Below are 23,488 nucleotides of genomic sequence, written 5' to 3'. Positions count from 1 at the left end.
TGCTTTTTCTTAAAATATTCTGAAAAATATGAAGTGAAATAGAAAACACATATTTAAAATAGTGTTTGTAATCTTCAGCTGTTGAGACATCTGAACAAAGGTAAGAATATGCAGCTAGACAATTCCAGTTTCTTTCAATACCCGTTTTTGCAGCAAAAACTATCTGTTAAAAAGTATTTGCCAAATCAGAAGTCTGAATATAAATAATATATACTGTACTACCTGTCTGTAGAAGTTTTTACATGAAAACTTTTCCAGGAAAAGTAAACAAATGACTATCCAAAACTGCTAAATCTTCTTTACCTTGACAATGAGCAGAGATGCTTACTAGCCAACTAAGTTCAGGGAAATAAATAAAATATTGCCCCAAAGAAAAGCAATCTGAGCTATGCCTTTCTATTTGTAGTCATCAAGAGAAGCTTTAGTTTATCACAGCTACCTTCACTGGGTTTATTTTAAAATTTTAACATTCACATTGTTAATTTCCTTCCTCCAACTAATTTTGAATTGTTCAATCCAAATGTATCAATTCAGCTAAATGGACCACAGATCAGAGTATAAATTGGAATATTTTTCATAGACATAAGTGATAATGCTTTTTCATTTGTTGAGAATATGTAGAGGTGTCTTATGATTCTAAATTTGACGGAAAGTCTGATTTTGTTTCTTGCATGTGAGTGCTGTTTATATAATCTCACTTTCATGATCTTGACTATAAATTAATTAATTTACTAATTTTTCTACATCGTAACATCATTTTTAATTAGGTTTCATAGATGTCTTCTTTCATAAATGATATTTTATAAATGAGTTAGTCCAGCTGCATCTCCATGGTCACATTTCAATGCTACACATCTAGTAGCATGATGCTTTTAATAAGCTAAATGGTTTTGTAGTAAAATTCTTTTCAGATTGTATCTACCAGTTAACAATATTAATGCATATTTAATGTATAATGTCTTCAGTACACTTTTCTGTTTTGTTTTGACTTGATGATAGATAATGTGTTGGTGAGAATACCTAATAAGAACAACTTAGAAAAGGAAAAGTTTACATTGGCTTGCAGTTTCAGAGGTTGAGCCCATGGTTAACTGATTCCCTTGCTCTGGACTTAAGATGAGGTGGAATAATCATAGTGGAGAAAAGCTTCTCAGCTCACTACAGCTTGAAAGCAGAGAAAGAGACAGGAAGGGGCTCCAGGGAAGATGGACTCTTCTAGGGTAGGCCTCCAGTGACCCATTTCCTCTAGCCCTGCCCCACCTGACTATAGTCACCACCTCGTATAATAATCCTTTCAAATTATTAATCCATGAAACTGGATTAATCTGTTGATTAGGTTATTGTTATCATACTCTAGTTATTGCATTTCTATATATACCTGCATTGACACAGGAGCTTTTGAGGAAACTCATATCTAAACTGTAATATGTTACCCCTGGCTGTCAAAAGCTCATGTCCATCTCACAACACAAAATAAATTTAGCTCATCTCCAAGAATACCCATAGTCTCAACAGTTACAGCATTGTCCCAAAGTCCAAGTGCAAAGTCTGCTCTCAGACCCAAGGCAATTTTTTGGCTGTGAGCCTCTGTGAAACTCAAAAGCAACTTGTATATATACAATATATAATGGTGTAGAGTAGCTGTTCTCATTCCAAAAGGGAGAAATAGGGGCATAGAAAGAAGGAATGGAACCCAAACAAGATTGAAATCTAGCTGGGCAAACAAATCCTGAGCTCCACATCCAGCATCTGGGGCACATGGTGGCAAAATGTGCTCTCCACGGGGCTTAGATATCTCTGCCCCTTTGGCCTTGCAGGTTGCAGTGCTCATGGCCTCTCTTTTAGACTGGCTCTCTCCAGAGCCAGAAGCTTTCCTTCACAGCACATTTCTGGCATCTCTTAATTCCTAGGGTCTCCAATTTAGTTTGGGCTTTACCTTCACAGCTTCATGCATCACCATCTCAGCGGCAGCTTGCAGGGATCCCAACCCTACAACACTTTGCCTGGACTTCTAGGGCCTTCCTGTGTAAACCTCAGTGGGAACCTTGCTGACCCCCTAACTCCAGCATCCTGTATTCCTGCAGAACCCCAGTACCAGGTGTGATGCCAAAGTCTGCTACCAGCTTCATCACTCCCTAGATGGGTCCCCTCAAACCATGGCTTCAGTGCCTTCCAAATGCCGCAGCAGCATAGTAGAGTGAAATGAATCGTGGGAAAACAGCTTCCCAGGCCCTCCTGTGTGAATTATGTCCCTGGGGTCTCTTCAATGAGTTTTCACTTCTATATCCTGGAATCTGCAATGGGTGTGATCTTACAAATAATGAGATTCCTCAAGCCATCATTCCTATTGTCTCTGTGCTAAGCATTTAACTTTTTACCTTTTTTGGCCATTTTGCATGCACTTTTCTGGCCAAACTGCATTTTAAAAATCCACTTTCTTGACTTTCTGCTCCCCATTCTCACAGTAAACCCAACAAAATGCTGCCAACAATGTTTAGGCCACAGCCTGAATATTGTGCTGCCTTAAAATTTCCTCTGCCAGATTAATTAGCCCATCACTTTTAAATTCAACCTCACAGGAAGTCTTAGGATGTGGGCAAAACAGACAATTTCTTTGCCAGGATGTGGCCAGAAATGGCCTCTAGTCCAATTCCTAAGACAATCCTTATTTCCCTCTGAAACATCATGAAAAAGTCTTTACTGTCTGCATTCCCCTTGGCATTCTGGTCTGAGCTCCCACCGGAATTGACCAAGAAGCTGCACTCAACATTCTAAAGACTATCCAGCCTACATGTCCAAACTTTTTCAAACCCCTCCTGGAAACCAGTTTCAAAGCCTTCTGAACCACCTGTTCAGATTAGTTATAACAGCAACCCCACTGCTTGGTACCAATTTCTGTATTAGCATTTTTTTAATTCACTGTGACCAAGAGTACCTGACCAGGACAATTTAGAAGAGGAATAATTTATTTTGTCTTACAATTTCAGACATTAATCCATGGTCAGCTGACTTCATTGCTCTGGGTCCTGGGGGATGAGAATATTATGGCAGAGGGTATCTGCTCAGTTCATTACAGCTAGGAGGCAGACGGGTGTGGGTGGTGAGGGCAAGGAAGCTGAACTCTTCTATGGCACATCCCCAGTGATTTAACTTCCTCCAGCCATGCTCCACCTGCCTATAGGTATCCTCCAGTACAAGTTCCTTCAAAGTATTAATATATCAACTGGATTAATCCACTGATTAGACTATGATTTTCATATCTAATCATTTCACCTATAGATATTACTGCATTACTTCAGGAACTTTTGAGTTGATATGAAAATATCTAGACCATAACAGGTAAATACTCTGGGATCTTTTTCTTTTTTACTATTCAATATGCTCTTACTATATTAGATAAAGAGTAGAAACTAGTAAAACTGTCTTCTGCATTAGACAAGAACCTGAAAAAATGGATAGAGGGTAAACACATGTGTCAAAGGAGCTCTATCTTCTCTCCTCCTGTCAATGTCTAGGGTCTCTTGACCGAATGCTAACATTTGCAGATAGTTATCTTAACCTCAGTGTGATACAGATTTGTATTCCTTGATGGTATCTGAGTAAACCTTTCTTCTTCTGTTTCAGTTGTGTTGATTCTTCTTTAACTGGAATTGGTTTTGATATCCCCAGTCAAATTATTTGGCAAATGACTATTTCTCCTTCTTAAGGTTTTAAAAAGGACAAACCTTTTTGTTCATGATTAGAAAGGTGCCAATTCACATTACTTTGCATATCTCTTTTAAAGGATTTAACTATTTTACATCTAAAGTCCATATTAGGCAATTTACTTTTATCCACATTAGAAGGAAAAACTGTATGCATTTAAAGATTATAATTTGATGAATTTTAACATATATTATGCTCCTGTGAAATTACCACCATAAAATATAAAAACATTTCTGTCCCCCTAAAAGGATTCCTAGTCCCCCTTGCAATCTACCCCTCTCTTAGCCCTCAGCACTAGGAAAACATTTATCTTCTTTATCACACTACAGATTAGTTTGCATGTTCAAGAATTATATATATTGGAACTGCAGGTATAGCTCTATAGTGGAGTGCTAGGCTAGTATGCATGCAGCCCTGAGTTCAATCCCTAGCACTACTGAAAAAAAAAAGTTTAAAAATGGAAAAATATAATATGTGTTCTCTTATGTGTGCTTTTTTCACATGACATAAATTTTAATAACAGAGAAGAGAATTCTAACCAATTTTGGCCATATTTAATTGGAAAGCATAAAGAGTAACTGAGAAATGAAAAGAATGGCTTAGGTATTTGTGTTAAAGGAACCAAAGCAAGTTTTAATTCCTGTAAGTAGAAGGCATATGTTTGAGCTATTGAAACCACAAGGAACATATTAAAAAGGAACACAAATCCATGTTGGAAAGTAACTTCTGAGGTCAGTAAAAAAATTAAAACTTTTTCATTAAGGCATTCAATAATCACTGTACTGAAGGAGCTGAGAACTAACATAAAACAAAAATGTGAAATGATTAATTTAGACATAAAAAATATAACAAGTTCAAGAAATGTTGCCACTGTTTTTTCAGGTTCACATGAATCTGATTTTAGTTTCTACATACTCTTTCAGAGGAATATTTAAATAATTTGACTGTGACAAGCCAAACTGTTTTGAGACCTCATTGAAAGTCAAATGAAAACATTAATCAAATGCAAAAATATTCCAGTCAGGCATAGAAATGCTGCAGGTTAGAAAATAAAAATGTTGCCTGTGAGAAGGAAAATCAATTCATTTAGAAGAAGCAAGTATTGGTTCAAATCTACATGGTCAGTAGTGACTAAAAATCACTAGAATTTCAGGAGGTTGTATTTTTCTTGAGAATCATCAAATACTCTGGGGCTATGTCTACATTACAAAACCAGTTTGTTTGACTAACTTTTCACCTGAGTAAATTAGAAAATCAGATCAGTCAAACAGCTGATTGTATTTCCTTATTTCATATTTTTTCCTTTTCTTTTCTTTTTTGGATAGGCTTTAGTGACTAGAATGCAAATAATTACCTATAGCATAAAGCAGCCTGACTAGTGACTTGTATACTACTAGCTTTAATTGAACAAAAGGATGACTTTCTATTAAGTGCTAAAGAATTTTTTAATATGAAGGGAGAAGTATCTTCTCATTTTTGTTATAATTTCTATAAAGTAGAGGTCTCATCATTAAGGCAACCTGATAAATATATTGTTATCCAGTCAGAGTTACTCCTGTTTTGTGGTATATATCCCCATATTTTAGACTGTATGACTATGAAGTGTATATAAAAATCTTAGTGTGTCACTTATGACCTTTGTCATCTTAGTAATCTCTTCTGTCATTATGTTTTAAAAATGCCATCATATAGAGTTATGGGGATTTAATCAGATAATACATATAAAACATTGAATTCAATGTGTGTCACAAAGATACTTTAATATGTTATTCTTCTATTCCTTGAATTTTCAGTAATACATTTATGCATTTGGAAAATATTAGTTGAATTTCTACTATGACCAAGTCACTGTTCTAAAGTATTGTGAATAAAATGGTACAATATTGATAGCTCCTGCCCCATTTAAGCTTAGTGTGTAGCAGGGACTACATTCAAGGACATGAGCAATTTTAACAGAGTGACAATTGTAATTCTGAAATAAGTTAGAGCATGGATTATTGAAGGAACATGTGGGAAGACTTCCTGGAGGAAGCATCAGAAATAAAGGAGTTAGTTATTCAGTAGGGAATTACATGTGTGAAGGCTTACACTACATGTCTTTTTTTCAGATAAATGCTATAGATACAGAGCAAGATAGAAAACACCACAATTTTTTTTCTCTTTCTTGCTTTCAGTGCTGAAGTACAAGCTTGCAAATAACAGCTTGTTAGCTTCATATTTAGGAAGCAAAAGAAACTGTCAATCCCAGAGAAGGTTAATAAAAGTTCACTGCTAAATGTCTGCCTGGAAGGCCACCTATGTCTCAATAGGTGACTCAAAATGTCTTTTTCATTCTTTGTCTGAAATGAGAAAAAAAATAAAAGAAATTAAAGAATGAGAAAGAATTAGAAGAAGCCTATAATAAATCCTTTCCTTTAGAAACACCACCAATTCAGGATCCTGCCTGAGACTAAATCTTTCATAGACCATAGACAGGAAAAAGTCTATTAAAATGTGCTCCATTCCCAAAGAAAAGAGTCACCGAAGATCATTGATCCTCAACTCTGAACCAGCAGTTAATGAAAAACAACTGCTATTTTTAGAATTTAGAAAGGGGATTTCCCTCCCAAAACAAGAGAAGGTAGACATCATCAATGTCCTGGTGCTATTTCATCTATGGAACCAAGCACGCTTTTCACCAGCTTTCTGTACATTCAAGCCATTAAATGGAGGCTCAGTGTCTGAGAATATAGTTCTTCATGTAAGGCTTGAAATGTAATTGATACAAAGATCATTGCTCCAGGATTAAAGAGTTCTAATCGTTCTGCGGCTTATATGAACTTTTCTCCATGCTAGTCAAGGTAATAGTAAGATTCTCAGAAAAAGAGTGTGTTGTTCCCCACACCATTTAGTCACCACAAAATCTTTCGCCCCCAGTTAGCTGGATAAAGATAATCCTAACTACCCTGCAAATAGTTCTGGCCCAGCAGCTGGATACAAAATTAATCTTAGTCTGAGACTTTCTGGCAACTCTGTTACATGCAATTAATATAAATTATATTGTAATTTCTTTTATAGAATCTTTCCCTACAGTCCTCCCTTTGCTGTTGACCTGGCACCACTATTAATGACAAAGTGTCAAATGTGAACATGGACACATTAGACATTATTATCTCCATTTTGCAAATGAGGAATTTGAGTCAGAAAGATGTTTATGTAGCATAACAATGATACAGTAAGAACATGAGAAAATGATACGTAAGAAATGAGAAAAATGATTGTCTCTTAGAAATCAAGAAAGTGCAATTGTATGAATTCTTCCTTTTCTCTTACCATTGAAGCAAGGGTAGGGATTAACCTTCTTAATATTAATTTTGAAAGTATCCACCCTGATCTTTATATGAAAAGGACAATTGCTGAATTGAGTCACTGAGTAAGTTCATTGGGCATAGAACAGGAAAACTGCCAAATCATGTGGATGTCCCATATACCTTCTGTAAAACTACAGTCTCTCTTCTACCTATATGTTTTGACCTCCACAATGTGCTTCTGATAACCCTTTCCCCTCTATACTGTTTTTGTAAGCAAATGCTTGTTGAATAACTAAAGGACTGGTGTTTAATTCTATGCTTAAGTTTTGTGAATAGCCCTAGAAGCAGTAATCACTGAAAAGGATCCTAGATAATCAAATAACCCTGTCAACCCTTAGCTACATGTAATTCAAATTCTTCTCCAGATCTGCATCTACCTATTGGGAATGATAGACTGAATCCATGATTCAACTTTGAACCATGAAGGAATGAGAGTTCTCAATTAAGGAAATAATATGATTTAAATCCTATTTTCCTTCTTTATAGAAAACTATCTATAGTGGAACAATCCAGTTATTTCCTACATCTTTTTAGAAAAGATCTTTTTAGAAGATATTATCCATCTGAGATATTATAAGCACAATTTTGTAAGTTTGGTAATACAGTAAAAGAGAGAGAGAGAGAGAGAGAGAGAGAGAGAGAGATACAGGCCCTTTGACGTATTTAATTCAGTAAACAAATTTGGGCATCCAAGAATATTAAGAAGTAAAATGATCTTTCAAAAATAATGGAAAAATAATGATAACAATTGCTAATGTAGTTTCTCATTTAAATCTGATCAGTTAGATATAATTGTTACCATAAATGAATGGTAAACAAATTTCCTAGGAACAAAAAATGTGGCAGAGCTGGGTTTCAAATGTGCATAGTCTGGATCCAGAGTCTGTACTGCCAATTCATTTGTCCTCTTGTCTTTCAGTAGGGCAGTATTACACACCAAAATAGATCCCCAGATCTGTCCATGCTGAATTTTAAGCCAGAGAAAACTAACATTATTTGAAAGATTGTTTCTTCCTAAAGCTTTTAGGGAGGATTTAGGAAATATTCAACAAGAATAGAAAGTTTACAATTTCTGGACCACATTCAAGATATAGCTAGCTATTGGAAATTTCTTCAATGGGAAAGAAATATCCACCTATAAAGATCATTCTTCATTTACTAGCTAGTAAATCCTGACTCTGGGGCCCTATTCAGTTGCAGTGGAACTTCAGTGTCTTAAGAAGGCGGTAACATAAATGAATCTCACCAAGCAAGGGTGGAAAATTATGAATTGAGAAATGCACAGATACCACAAGGCAGCATTAATATCAATATTGAAAGGTTATCTGTTCAGGAAATCAACAAAGTGCCAAGAGGGCTTTCATGGGCCTCCCAACAAATGAGAGCAGAAAGAATGGTCAGACAGAAAAGCCATTTTGACATTTTCAAAAGCTGGCTTTATACAGACCACATTTCCAAAGAATGGAAAATGGCAATGTAAGGAACCAGTAGTAACATCCAGAAAAGCATAGGCCAGTAAGTTCACTGCAAGTCATGGGAAGCATTGGAAAGGCTTAAGAGGATCAAGAAGGGCATTACTTCTACTCCATACTCAGCCCTTGAGTAAGGGAAGGTAAAACACACTTCTTCCCCCCTGGTCTTAGAGTTCTCAGGGAATGACTGTGATGTGTTAGGAAAGAGGCAGTGGAGTAAACCATTATACCACAAAACAAAAAACAAAACAAAACAAAAGAAACACTGGATATAGATACCAACAACAAGCAAATTTTGGTATCACACAATTCCTAGTTTGGGCCAAATTAATACTTGACTTTCTGTGTTCTCCCCCAACACACACACAAATACACCTCCCCCAAACATAAAATCTTGTGTAGTGTTTCTAATGTCTTATGATGGCTTAGAACCCACTTCTAATATGTGAGGTTTAGGGATTTGTTTGACTGGGATGACTTTGGCAAAGATTCTAATGGAAGGTACCCCAAAAGATAGTAGATTTAACCAGGTTTGTTCAAGTAATATAATAGCGTGGGCAAAATGAATGAGTTTTCCTCTGACTTAAATATACCTATTTTAATTTAAAGGGAGTATATGTCCAAGGATATTTAGTTAATGAGGTGATAAAAGCACAATTTTTAGAATTAGCGGGTGCAGCCAAAATGAAATGAGACATTCTAATGGAGGCAGCTGATAGAAGAACATTTTAACTGGTCCCAGAATAAAATTTCAGCTATTTCTAGAGGAGTACAAACAGAGAACTACTCAGGACAACAGTATACTATAGCAGTGGTGTAGGGAAGTAGGAGGAGCTCCGGTTGAGGAAACTGAATCCAAACGGAAATGTGATGACAGTATTTGGGACAAGGAAGGCCCTCTGGAAACTAAAAATAAAACAAGAGGCAGGGGTGATTTCACTCAGAGAAAATCAGACAGTGAATTTCTTTTTAAATAATGAGTAGAAAAATCCACTGTTTTTCTGGAAGCTGGGAGCTGAGGACAGATAGACTTCACATGGAAACTGAGAACACCAGAAATGGAAATGGAAACTATGAACAAACATCAATACCTGAATGAAGCTTGTGTATAGGAATACATTGATTTGTAGCACTAAATGGTTAAGGAGCACCTTCTGTTGTTTCAGGACAACAACATTCTCTGAATATAATACTTGTAGACTTTCTGTTTTTTATTTTCATTTTTATAGAAAAGTATGTGTGACTGTATGTTTTGTCATTGATGTAGCTTGCATGCCAATATGTGACTTATGCTTTTAAATTTACATAACTTAGTTCATACTATTATATAATTATAATATTTCTTCTTGAGCCATATTTTGATTGAGGGACATATGTTTCCACATTCCTAAAGGTAATCTTGGGTTTTAACTTAACAAAGGTAAATGAGATTTATTTTGAAATTAATTTATATATAATATGGTCATTACGTCGTTTTCACTATGTTTTTCAATTAATGGTATTAGTTTATTAATTGCAAAAATGTTTGTATAAACAAAAATATTTAGCATGTTACTAACATATTTGTGTAACTGATTTATAAAAAATCTGGAGCAGATTTCTTGATTAATACCAGTACCCAAATGCCTCCTACCTGTTATCCATAGGGCAAATAGGGTCCATGTAGTACAGATTTCTGGTTGCCCATCAAAACTCACTTCCTCCCCTGGCACACATCTAGTTTACATTTCTCAGCATCCCGTAAAGTTACAAATATGTTCTTATAATTGAACTCCAGAGAATGGGATATGACTATAACAGATATGTGTCAATCTAAATGCCTACCCCATACAACATATCAGAAACAACTTATATATTGTTGTCCCACTTACACTACCTTCAAAGAGGATGACTTCCAAGGAGACCCGGTAAGTCACACATTGAATATGAGTCCTGAGAGACCTCATGCATAGGGACAATCCCAACTACATTGACAGCAATGGTAACTGTTTTTTTTTTTAATGCATCAACTTGGAAATATGACATCTGATGACAATTTTGGACATAAGTGTTTCAGAACCACAGGTTAAGTACTTAAGCTCTGAAGTCCTAATTCCTAAAGCATCCATTGTATGTAATGAATTGATTTCTCTTTCTTGCAACCCATTTGATCATAGTTATTTCTCATTCTTGGAAAAATTTTAAAAATCCCTCAACTCATTTTTATAAGGTTTAATTTCCTTAGAAATCCATTTTCGAAAGACTGGAAGCATCATGTGGAAATATATAGGTTTATATGTGCATTGACATATAACACACATGTATACATAGATATGAATCTTTCTTTATATATGTGTATCTATTTATTACACATTTACCATCCCTAACATAGGAATCCAAACTCTAAAATGCCTCAGAATGCAAAGATTTTGACACTGCAAAGATGCTCAAGAAGTTTTGGATTTGGGAGCACTTTGAGGTTTGGATTTTCAGGTTGGAGATTCTCAGCTGGTAAACTTTGTGAAAATATTCTAAAACCTAGAAGAATCCAAAATCTATAACATTTCTTGTCCCAAGCAATTTTGATGAGGAATATTCAACCTGCACATATAATTCTCTATTCTACTAAGGTTTATATTCTTGAATTCCCACAAGAATTGTTGTACACTGCAATTGTCTGATGTTGAAATTTTTATTTTTGTTTTGGTTACCTGTGAAGATTCTACACTCCTGGGAACTTTCTAGTATTACTCATGAATTATAAGTAAGTTAGATACTTTAAAAGGGCCTAGTATAGGTAGAACAATTCTCATGAAAACTGATGGGTCTTGAGACTTACTCTGTACCACAAGTACCATGAGTCTATAGATCTCTGACTTTTGCATCAATTACTGAATGAATGAATGAATGAATGATAATATTTTATTTAAAGTGACGATATTTAAAACATTTGGAGTTACATTGTAACTCAATTTTCTAATATTTCACTGATAACAGAGAAAGATGAAATTGTATGGCAAATAGTTAAGAGGAGTAGTTATCATCAGACTAGAAGATGGCTTTCAAGCTTACCTATCTACTAGAAACACCTGGAGTGCTATAGAGATTTGGATTTAATCAGTATCAAGATTTTTTAAAGTTTTTTTTTTTTTTTTTTTAGTGATTCTGTGTAGCCAGAGTTGAGAGTCACTGTACTGTGGTATTTTCTCTTTTCCCCACATCACAAAAAGTGCTTGGCAGTCTTATTTACTATGGATTCCCAAGTGCAACCTAAGATATTTGAATCAATCCATTCAAGGATATGGCCTTTGAATCTGTTTTTTAATTTTAAAAAATTTTTGGTGTTATTTATTTTTTTAATGAAGGTCTCCAAATGATTCTTATGACTAGGAAGTTTGGGAAATATTTCATGAGGCTCTAAACTCTGATAAAGAAAGTTCTATTGTAAGGGTAAAAGAAATTGAAGTTAAAGAGTAAAAATTAAAGGGTAAAAGACCGGGCATTGTAAAGTTTCCAAGCTGCAAGGTCTGAGTTAAAATGTAAAGGATTAGGTATTGTTAGGTTTCTATGCTACCTGCAAAACCTGAAATTCCTGTAGCTGTTAGGACAATACTGGAACTGCCCAGTAAATATTCCCACTGACTCCCTGGTTGTCCAATAACTTGGAACTCTGTGTAACTTGTCACGTAGTCATTTAGGCCCTAAAACCAATCAGTTTGAATGTGTACCCCGTTTAGAACTGACCTATCACCCCCGCCCGACCTGTTCCCGCCAATGAATGAACTAATCATGTTTAGGAGTTCAATTTTCCTGCGCCTCATGATGATTTGTTCTGATGTATACAAAGCCCTCCGCCCTCCCCAAAAAATGTACTTAAGCAGTGCTCAGCCCCTGCTCGGGGCTCTGGGCTGCTTTCCCTTCTTGAGTGGGCACGGAGCCCCAGCATGCTGGTTCAATAAATCCCCTTCTGCCAATTGCATGAGTGGTCACTTGGTGGTCTCTTTCTCTGACGCTTCGCCGGACCCTTACACTATGATCCTTCCTTCTCAGCTGTATCCCAGAGCATAGCATATATACTGGGTCAATCAAGAATCCAATAAGTATTTTACGTTAATTAATTAACCCACTTACTTCTAAAATGGAAATTAATAAAAATAATTATTTGCAAAATTTAAAATACCACTTGTAATTACTGGTTTTATACCAGAGAATCACAAAAACAGAATTACCAAAGATTTCACAAGAGTTTCAATGGGTTCTTTTGTAAGACTTCTGTAAATATTTTAATGTAATCAGTTAATTGGTCTGCATGAAGTCTCTTCAAGAAGGCATTTGTCAATGGATGCTAAGTTCTTTTATTGCAAAAGTCACAAGTCAAAGAATAGCTGAAAATGGGACTCTAATCTATGCAAATGAGGACAACAGCTATATTGGAAAAACAATAGATAACTTCTTTTACTTGATCATTGTGTTGTTTTAAAGTAAGGGAGTTTTATATTTTGTGTTCAATTGAAAGGCACAGACATATGTCAACTTAAAAACAACTATTAAATTTTTCTATTAGTTTTTTTCTTTGATGCTTCCTAAAATCTTCACTAATTTAGTTAAATGTCATCTTTAAAATTAAGATTCTTTTAGTCTTTACCAGATTTGTCCTTTTAAATTATCTGTCATTCAACATTGGAAAGTTTGCTGTTTTTAAATTATCACTAATTATTTTCCTTTATATTCCCCAGAATAAGCTGACACTCAAAAACCAGCAGTGAGTCCTTCTCAGATCTATACTGCACACTAATTAGCTGTGCTTTATAAAAATAAGTATCTGTATGCATGAGGTTATTGTAGAGTGTTTTTTATCAACGCTCTCCCCATATAAGAGAACAAATGAGGGACTAAGATCAATAAAATTAATATTTGTGTAGAGCTTCAAAACTTGTAAAGTCTCATGGGAGTGTGGTATGGCCATTTTGTAAAGGAGGTATTGCTATTTCATTTCTTACAGTGCTGTTATAAAATAGTATAGACTTATCTGGGAGAAGACCAGTCATGTGCTCAGTATATATTTGCAGCAATGTTTCTGTTTCAATGTCAAACCCTTTAGAAAAGGTATTTTTCCAAGAAAACGTAGACTACTGTGTTAAGTAAAAAGCTTTAAAACATTTAGTTGTAAACCATGGTTTGCAAGATCCAATGTCACAAGATGAGTGCGAAAAATTTAGGCTAGGTATAAGCTGGTAGATGATGGGTTCCATAGCAATTAGTGTACTCCTGCTTAAAGCTTTGAATACTTTAAAAATATTTAAACTCCTTGGGCCAAACAAAACATATCTGAATAAGAACTCAACCTTTGCTCCATACCAGCAGAAGTAGTATGTGGAAGAAGAAATAAAACAGAACACAGAAGCATGTGGAGATGAGATGAAAAATGGTTTATGGATTAGAGGAATCAAAATTGTAAGACTGAAATACAAATAGCCAAATTTGTAAATATTATTGATGCCCATCCAAGATCAACAGACTTCTATTTCTCTCTTTGGACATAGTTTCATTGTTGTAGTTAAAATATAGTACAGTACTATCTTTAATCAGTTTCCTTATCTGTAAAATGGAGATAATAACACTGTAGCACAGAATTGCTGTGAAATTAAATGAGAACATGACAAAATCTTAGTGGAGTTCTCTTCGTGTTGTAAAAGCTATAAATGGTAGGTATCATTGCTATTCTCATAATCATTGAAAAGAATTATTCCCTTACTCATTCCTTCAATTTTCCTTTAGTATATACTGAAGATCAAAATTAACTTTACCTACTGTATAATACGCCTCAGAGAGGCTTTGCTTGCCAGGGAAAAATCAAATAATATCAATAACCCCAAATGCAAATACAGATGTGTTCTTTTTTCTATAGGTTTATCAGTAATCTTAAACAGTTTCTTTCCTTAAAAATTATAAATGGCATTGAGTAAGTTACTCAGATTTTGTCTAAAAGTAGCCATACTTGTATCGACTAGGCCATTTCTTCCTAAAATGTCATTCTTAAAGTATTCAAAGCCTTTGTTTTAGCTAAAAATACATTGATTGAGCATCTACTATGTGTGGACACTATGCTCAGTTCTGGAAATGTGGGATGAAGAGAAAAAGGTCTCTGACTTCAAGTTCTGCCTTGTCTGGAGCACTGGGGAGATAAAAATGTTAGCAAATCATGTCAATAGAAAGGCAAACCAGTGTCTGAGTTCCACACACTCTGACATGCATATTTCCCTCTCCTATTTTCAGTGGGACTCCCTAAATACTCTGAAAAACAAGGGTGAATGAATATAGTAGGAACAGACTGAGGCAAGAATCATGCCCATTCTTCAACCTCTGGTTTTAGTTCCAAGACCACCAGGAAGCATTCCACTCTACTTTGATTTTTTTACTGACTTGCAATCCCTTTAAATTTTCTGTTTCAAAGTTGCTATTTAAAAATAGCTTTTAAATCATTTTGGCCCTTAATCATTTTGATTTAGTTGCTTCTTGGGTATATGACCTATCTACCCATTAGATGGTAGTAAACCCTTGGAGGGGCAGGATCCATGTTTTTTTTGTACCTGCATTAATCTGGAAAACTGAATGTTTTATTGTTGTTATAGATTAAAGATTGGTAAAAAATAGTGCACAAATAATTGATGCACTAGTTGGGACAATACATTGAAGGTATCTATTTTTTCATAAATTTTGAGGAATTTTTATGCAATTCAAACATTTACGTTAGAGGAGCAAAAATGGTAAATGTAAACCTGTATCTGTTATATATAGTAAATATTTTATATTCACTTTTAGTCAACATTTATATTTTTTAGTTCTGCTATATAACTGATGGCAAAAACTTGCACTTACAAGGCAACAGAATGTACACTTAATTGTCCTACAAATGAAGAGTTATAGCTAGAGAAAACTTTCAGTCATCACTCATTTGTTTTAATGCCATTTGCAAAGATGGTTAGGGTGGCAAAGTAATAATCCCTAAACTCAAAATCATCAGTTTGCATTATGTTAATTTATCATCTAAATCTGTTTCCTAAATATTGTTAGCAAAACTCAAAGAAAATAATTATGCTTATTAACATCATATTTGTTTGTAAAAAGAGGTAAAAAAAACCTATAGTTAGGATGGGGTTGTGGCTCAGCAGTAGAGCACTCGCATAGCACATGTGAGGTGCTGGGTTCGATCCTCAGCACCACATAAAAATAAATGAATAAAATAAAGGTATTTGTATCCAATAACTATATATATATATATATATTTTTTTTTTTAAAGAACCTATGGTTAACAGTGAAGAAATTACTTTTATTTGAAAAACACTAAATAATTATAAACAAGTACCATATTATTTACTTCCAAGATTCTACCACTCTCATGTCTGATTTAATTTTCTACTTTCATTTATACTTGCCACTAGAGAAATTCTGCTTTTCATTGCTTATCACAGAATACTGCAGTAACTTCCTCAGCGGGTTCTAGACTTTACCTTCAAGGTTATCTTTTGCCATAGGTTAATTACTATTTCTATAATGTAGCCTCAGATTTGTGATTTCCCACTCAAATATCCTTAGTGCCTACTTTTGCTAAAAGAACAATGTCCAAACCCTAGTCCAGCCCACACTGATTTCTGTGCTCTTGTTTTATTTTTCCATATTTCTTTCCTAATTGTCTCTTCATACATTATATACATAATAAAAACACACGTTTTGTACTAAGATGAAGTTATTCATAGTTCCTATGTATGCCTTTACTTTTCTAATCTCAATCTATTTTATAAATGTCTCCTGTGAACCTAGGATCCTTTTTCAAATTCTATTCATCCCTTACGACCAAGGTCACATGTCACTTATTCCATGGAGCTGACACTGAACTCCTCAGAAGTAAGTAACATTCTTTGTTCTGAAATTTTATAGAAAATTTCACTCTCTATTTTATAGAACTTGTTATTTGGTACTTAAAATATATTTAGGTGAATATTTGTTTCCTCTTAGAATGTGAAGGATCCTTAAAAGTAGATTCTGGTGCAGTTTCCCTTTGTAAGTTCTACTGTGCCCGGTATAAAGGCTTTAAACATAATAGATGTCCAAATAGTTTTTGAGTAGAGTAATTCATTAATATTTAGTAGCTTCAGAACTGTGAGGTTTGTATAAAAGACTATATAAAGGACTCATATGAACCTTACTGATAATCATTAAAGCAAAGTTATTTTGTGGAATAATATGCCTTATTTCATAAACTGCATCAGTGGTTTTCCAGCTTTTCTCTACAGTACCTTTGGGATTCTACAGACATGACCCAGGGCACTTCCTACTTAAAAGGGGAGGTGCCACATTTTGTATATTGGCCTTTTGTGTAAGACTTTGCTTGGAGAAAGGATTCATTATTTAAGAAAACTTTTTATTTTAGAGAGAGAGAGAGAATATTTAATATTTATTTTTTAATTTTTCGGCAGACACAGCATCTTTGTTTTGTATGTGGTGCTGGGGATCGAACCCGAGCCGCACACATGCCAGGCGAGAGCGCTACAGCTTGAGCCACATCCCCAGCCCAAGAAAACTTTTTGAAATCCCCTGAGTTTCCACCATGGGGGCACTTTGATTCTACCTTTGTTTCAAGTCTCTATTTCTCATGAAAGCCTCTTCACATGAAAACTAGGTAAACAACCTGCTCTAGTTTGGCTGAATTCACTAATTCCAAAATACCAAAATAGTAGCACAAAGTATTACTTCAAATAGGGTCCTCCTCTAACAAGTGACTTTGTATGAGAAGTGACAGTCTTTAGGAGTCAATGAGCTTAATTCTTGATCTGATCTTCCTTACCTGGAAAGTACAATCATGTGTTTGCTTAAGAATGAGGATATGTTCTGAGAAATGGATTTTTAGGGGTGATTTTGTCATTGGGCAAACATCACAGAGTGTACTTATACGAACCTAGATGATATAAGTCAATCACTAAATATGGTCTCTTGATGCATGAGATGCAGTAAACATGAGATATATGAGGTCTGCTCCAGCATAACATGCCATATTGTTTTACAGTAATTTTTTTAATAAGTCAAAGTGGTAGTTTAAAATTATAATAAAAAGTATAATACCAATATTTAAACCAGGAATGTAGTTGCTAAATTATCATTATCAAAATGATAATTGTGCTATACTTGTGCTATACTTTTTTATACTTGCAATATTATAGGTTTTTCACATCAGTACTGCCACAAACCTGAGTAACGTGGTGCACCACTTTACCATGGCTGCAATGTCACTGAGTTATAATAATTTTTCAGCTCCATTATAATTTTATGGGACCTTGGCTCCACTCTCATGAATACGCTGTCATGAGGCACATGATTATAGTTTGTTGGCACATCTTAGAAGCAGCACTCTTTCTGGAAATTCTTTCTAGATTTGGAAGATGCCTGAGAAGCACTTTTATATAGCCTTCTATTTTGGTAAAAGACAAAACTTTCTATTGCCTGGGCTTATGATAGCCCAATTCCTTGTTCACAGAGTAGGGAGAAAATACTCATCTGCAGTAAATCTAAAATGTATCTTTATTGAATCTATCTTAGGCTACTAGTCAGTCAGACAATTCTAAGTTCATTATTAGGAAAAAAAAAATACCTGTTCAAGTCACGGTGTATAATTGGCTGTGTCAGGTTGTGAAGGTATTCCATACCTTTGGCAACATCTACTGCAATAATTAATTTAGACTGCAAATCAAGAATCCTAAAATTTAAAAATAGATTCAGTGGAAGGAAAAAAAGTCAAAACCAATGCCATATCTTTTAAAAGAAATCAAGGTATATATGTTTTGTTTTTTTCTGTGTAATTTTAGTCTATTTTTAATTAATTGAAGGTTATATGAAAAAGTTTAACAAATCTTTCTACCTCAGAAAATGCTTAATTATAGGTCAACTCAGGTATACAATACGTTTCATTTCAAATATTGTACTTGATTTTCTAATTTATTTGCAATATATTTAAATTATTTGTAATAATGTTAAGATCTATTTTTAATAACTGTACAAAACCACATTCTAATTACTGTATGTATAGATCTAGGAAATAAATTCAAATTAGGCTTGTGCAAGATCATTTCTTTTTAAAACTTCCTTATATGGTGATCTTGGTAATTATTTTCTTCTGAGTTTACATATATCTGCTTTATTGGTATGTCAAATAGCGTAATAATGTTTCAGTTGCCAATTTAAATTCCTTGAATTTGTTACCTTCAACTGAATTCCTATTAATAAGTCACAGAAATATTTCTATTCCTTGAAATACAATAATTAGTCATAAATTATTAGCCATATTTAATGCACACTCACTAGTATTCAGAGGTTTCCAAAGGTGAAGGTTCATGCAATCAGAAAGCCTCAGAAATGCCTCAGGAAAATTTCAATGCCATGTTGAATGCCATGTTCAAGTATAAGGCAGAACAAGAGACTCATACCTCTTTTGCTCATGAAGGAGGGAAAACAGAGAACCTCCTGATATGTACTGAGTGACGATGGCAAATTGGCTGGGATCATTCAAGCAAGCACCCACAAACTGAATTACACAGGGATGATTGAGCTGGCAGAGAATAGACACCTCTCTGCAAAACATATCCACATCTGATTTGGAGCAGTAAGTGTTGGCCCGATAACTAGAAATGGCAGCAAGAGGAAATTCTCATCAATTAATGAATCCAACAAGAGGTTTGCTATGTATATAGTTGTCAAAGCTCACCACTCTACCTAGATGGTAATTTTTTTCATTTGCTTACCGTTTTATAGCCACTATTTTATTTCTGCATCGTCCTTTATATACTTTCCCAAAAGATCCTAAAATTGTTTAAAATAAATAAATAAGTACATATTATCTTGAGCTCATTTTAATTAAAGTAGAACTATAGTTTCTTAGGTTACCTGAGCCAATAATCTCATGGAACTCAATTTCTGAGAGTTGAAGATGGAAATGTGAAGGCAATCCAGCCCTTAGGAGGAGAACATCAGCTTTCTCTGCAAACAGAAATTGTCATTATACTTTTTAAGATTTAAAAGCACACATGTGAATATGTACTACACACACACACACACACACACACACACAGGATATGGCATCCCTGGGGTACAGTTTTTTTTTTTTACTTAAAGAGAGANCAGAATTGAGGCAAACTGTAGGACACCCAGCTGGTGTTTGGAAAGTTGAAGAATTACTTGACGTGGAAAGACTCCACATATTTGGTGTCAGAAGTGTCGTGGAAGAGTACAGAGAAACAGTGGGAGCTTTTCCAGACTGCGTTATGTTCCAGAACAATGTTTAGCACAGGAATTGTGCTAAATATTAAAAATGTGGCAGTGTTTGAGACCCATTACTCTTTTTTTTTACTTAAAGAGAGAGAGAGAGAGAGAGAGAGAGAGAGAGAGAGAGAGAGAGAGAGAAATTTATTTTTTAGTTATCAGCAGACACAACATCTTTGTTTGTATGTGGTGCCAAGGATCGAACCCGGGCCGCACGCATGCCAGGCGAGCGTGCTGCCGCTTGAGCCACATCCCCAGCCCCCCTGGGGTACAGTTTATATAACATTGTGATAAAGTTCTTATCTCGTCAATCCTTTCAACCCGATATCAATAGGTTAAGTTAAATATCAATAAACTAAAACTCAAAAGGATGCAAATTAAATGACAGAAAACAAGCACTTCAAGTATCTAAAGAAATACCCAAAACTAAAAAGTATTTTTAAAAGACTGCATATTCCAAATAGTTAAATATAAATTTATAATGTAATAATATTTTATACCCTTCTGGTCCAGTGGAATTAATTTTGGTTTATAGCAAACATTCAAAAAAAGTTCCCAAATTATTACTTATTTTTGGAAAAGAATTATGCTTTTGCTAATTTTTCCCTAAGGTACATCCATTCCCAATTCTTCTAAAATAAATATTAGTATTTGTAATTTATATTTTATTAAAAAATACAAATATTCACAAAGCATTATGAGAATTGATGCACTTTAAAACTCATAAAATGTTCTCTGTTATATCTTAATGAACTGAAAAGGCATAAAAGATAAGGTTAATTATGAGAAGGATGATCTGTTGATAATATTTCTTATGCTTATAAAATAGTCATTATTCATAATATGTTAAACAAACTAGAATGTTATCATATTTAGGCAATAATTATCCTGAGTAATAAAATATAAGAGTTTTCCCATTTACAAGTACCTTTTGTCATGCTTTTAATCTTCCCCAATGGGGATGGAACAGACACATAGGAGCCATCTAGAAATCAAATTATATAATAGAGTTGAAAGTAGCAATCATTTTTTTCTACATAAAAGTTCAACATTATAAAAAGAAACAGGTGATGAAACCAAGAAAAACTATAGCCTAAGGCCCAAATCTATTCTCTGGATACTGAAACTGTACTACAAGTGTTTATTTAGAAAGCGCATAAAAAGATTAAAAAGAAATCCAATTTGTAGCAGACTCCAGCAGATTTAATTTGTGTCTGGCTATGAGTATTCTCTGCCCTGCCGTAATAGGTAACTGAAATGGAAAATGACCCTTCTCAGCTTACCCAGGCCTTACTACTCTTGTCCAAGCCTCATATACATCCAGTCCAGGTAAACTTGGAGAAACTGTGGATTAATGAGAGTTAGAAAAAAGCCTAAATGGAAACTGCTGCTTCTTCTTCCTTTTTTTTCTTTTTAAAATTTGCTCTAATTAATTATACATGACCGCAGAATGCACTTCAATTCATTGTACATAAATTGAGAACAATTTTTCATTTCTCTGGTTGTATACAAAGTAGAGTCACACCATTAGCACAAACATACATGTATGTAGGGTAATAATGTCCATCTCATTCCTCCATCTTTTCTAGCCCCATACCACCTCCCCACCCTTCTCCCCTTTGCCTTATTCAAAGTTCCAAATGGAAGCTTCTTTAAATTCATTCTCACATAGACAAATTTTTTTTTTTCTGAAAATAAGGTTAATCTGACAAAGTCTATGCTCTCCCACTATCCCCAGAATGATAATAATAGAAACACAGGTTTGCCTTTAGGCACGGTTTGTACAGCAATGAAACTTGAATAAAAATGATGGTACCTCCTCCAGGCTGAGAATATTCATTACAGGGCAGTTCATCCTGGGGTCTCTTATAATGCTTCAGGAGTGTGACAATGGCATCATGGCCTTAATGAAAAGAAAAAAGAACAAAGAATCTTAGTTTCAGCTTGATTTATTCATTAAACCACTGGTCCAAAAAATGATTGGAGGTAGCTTAAAAAGAGCACATATCTTAAGGGACAATGTGCTGCAACACAAATTTAGTATCTTTATTCATTTATTAAAAATAATTTATTAGGATGACTGTATGTGAGGCACTGTGGTAGGTAAATGATACAATTTTATGAGGTAACCATGGTCATACCCATAAGAAGCTTACAATGTAGTTGAACAAATAATTATAGGAATAATGAGAATTTCTAAATGAGGAAATAATAAGTGCTAAGAGAGTATATAATAAAGGCATGGTTAAAAGGGTTCAAAACACATGTGGTAACTATATTTGCTGTGATTGTGCATTACATTTGATTGGCAGTTCCAGTAAAGCACAGTGCTAAAATAAATAACATGCGTTTCTGTAGTGCAAACAGCTGACTGCCCATAGATTTTGTAGTCCTCTTTTGCAGGGTTATTTTGTCCCTGGGAATGGCTGCCAACCCAGGGACAAAATTTCCATCTGACCTTCATATAACTGTGGCCTTGTGACATATCCTCACCAAGGCAGTATAAGCAAAAGTGACATCACTTCCAAATCTGAAATTTAGGTTGCAGTCCATCCTTCTTTACTTCTCCTATCTGCTGGCTGGATGCAGAGAATTCTGAGGTTCTAGGGGTTGAGAGAAAGTCATCTACTGAAGGGAACTGCCCATCCTGGAATGTTAAGAGATTAAGAAACACCACTGACAGTCTGCAGTTTATTAATTGCAGTAGGAACTTATTATTATGAAAGATAAAAAATGTTAAATGCTCATCTGAGTAAACTATTGATTTTCAATAAAATAAAACTTTGATAGTCCTTTATGTTTTTGCTATAAAAACAATCTACTGAAGCTAAATTATAAAAGAGAAAAACCATCAACCTTAAAGACCTTATCAAAAGACTTATAAAATACAATAGAATCCATTGTAAAAATGGCAGACTTTAGAAATTGGAAAAGCACAGTACTTTGGTCAGCCAATGACTAGCTAATGTGTAAAGTATATGCTGGCAGTAGTACTTGCTTATCAAGGACTCCCTTCAAAGATTTTGAATGAATTGTATATGTAACATCATGAGATAGAAAAATTACCACGTTTACTGGCACTAAAAGTTTTCCCAAAGGTAATATCCCAATATCACAATTTTTAAGAAATAAAAAAGTATTGTGATCACAAATGAAAAAAACTTACAGCAAAACTTACATATAAGCTATCTACATAGTTAATAATTCTTGTCCATTTTGTTATCATCTTTAGCTTTCTATTCATGACTGATTCTTTTTCTTAAATCATAAACATAGGTAATGCTGAAATAATGGGGACCAGTTGCATGAGCACTGTTTATTTAAATTCTTGTGTGTTCATGATCAGGAAAAACTCAAGAACCTGAATAGCATGAGCCAACAGACAAGTTTCTAAGTGAAGCCTAAATAGGTAGAGATAACAGATAATACAAAAGCATGAAAAATGAGCAAACTTGCCATGTTCAAGAAATGAAGAAGTCCAGTGTGGTTGCAGTATGACAGGCAAGGATGACAGTGGTATGCCTCTATATGGAGTGGCGCTTTTCAAACTTTTAGGGTGTGTAAGAATCACTTGGAGGGTTAGGCATGTAGCTCAGTAGTAGAGTGCTTGCCCACCTGGTGTGAAGCCCTGGGTTCAGTACCAACCCCCAACCACCCAGTTCTCACCAAAAA

General features: G+C 34.7%; 1 protein-coding gene across 7 annotated transcripts in view; it reads right to left on the bottom strand.

The window, feature by feature from the left end:
• The window catches only part of Tnni3k (TNNI3 interacting kinase), a 282,551-nt gene that overhangs the window by 139,241 nt on the left and 119,822 nt on the right, over positions 1–23,488 (bottom strand). For 5 of the 7 annotated variants that reach the window (XM_015490511.2, XM_048814077.1, XM_048814072.1 and 2 more), the window contains 6 exons: positions 21,633–21,719; positions 20,745–20,801; positions 19,442–19,534; positions 19,300–19,357; positions 18,985–19,179; positions 18,153–18,257 (listed from right to left, as the gene is read on the bottom strand). In XM_015490511.2, the coding sequence (XP_015345997.1) occupies positions 18,153–18,257; positions 18,985–19,179; positions 19,300–19,357; positions 19,442–19,534; positions 20,745–20,801; positions 21,633–21,719 (595 nt within the window). The remainder of the gene's footprint in view (positions 1–18,152; positions 18,258–18,984; positions 19,180–19,299; positions 19,358–19,441; positions 19,535–20,744; positions 20,802–21,632; positions 21,720–23,488) is intronic. The other 2 variants (XM_048814074.1, XM_048814076.1) reach the window with 2 other exon arrangements.

This window comes from Marmota marmota, unplaced genomic scaffold (genome assembly GCF_001458135.2).
Source record: "Marmota marmota marmota unplaced genomic scaffold, marMar, whole genome shotgun sequence".
Classification (NCBI taxonomy): domain Eukaryota; kingdom Metazoa; phylum Chordata; class Mammalia; order Rodentia; family Sciuridae; genus Marmota; species Marmota marmota.
The sequence above is the reverse complement of the archived record's forward strand: the minus strand, read 5'-3'. Positions and strand labels throughout refer to the sequence as shown.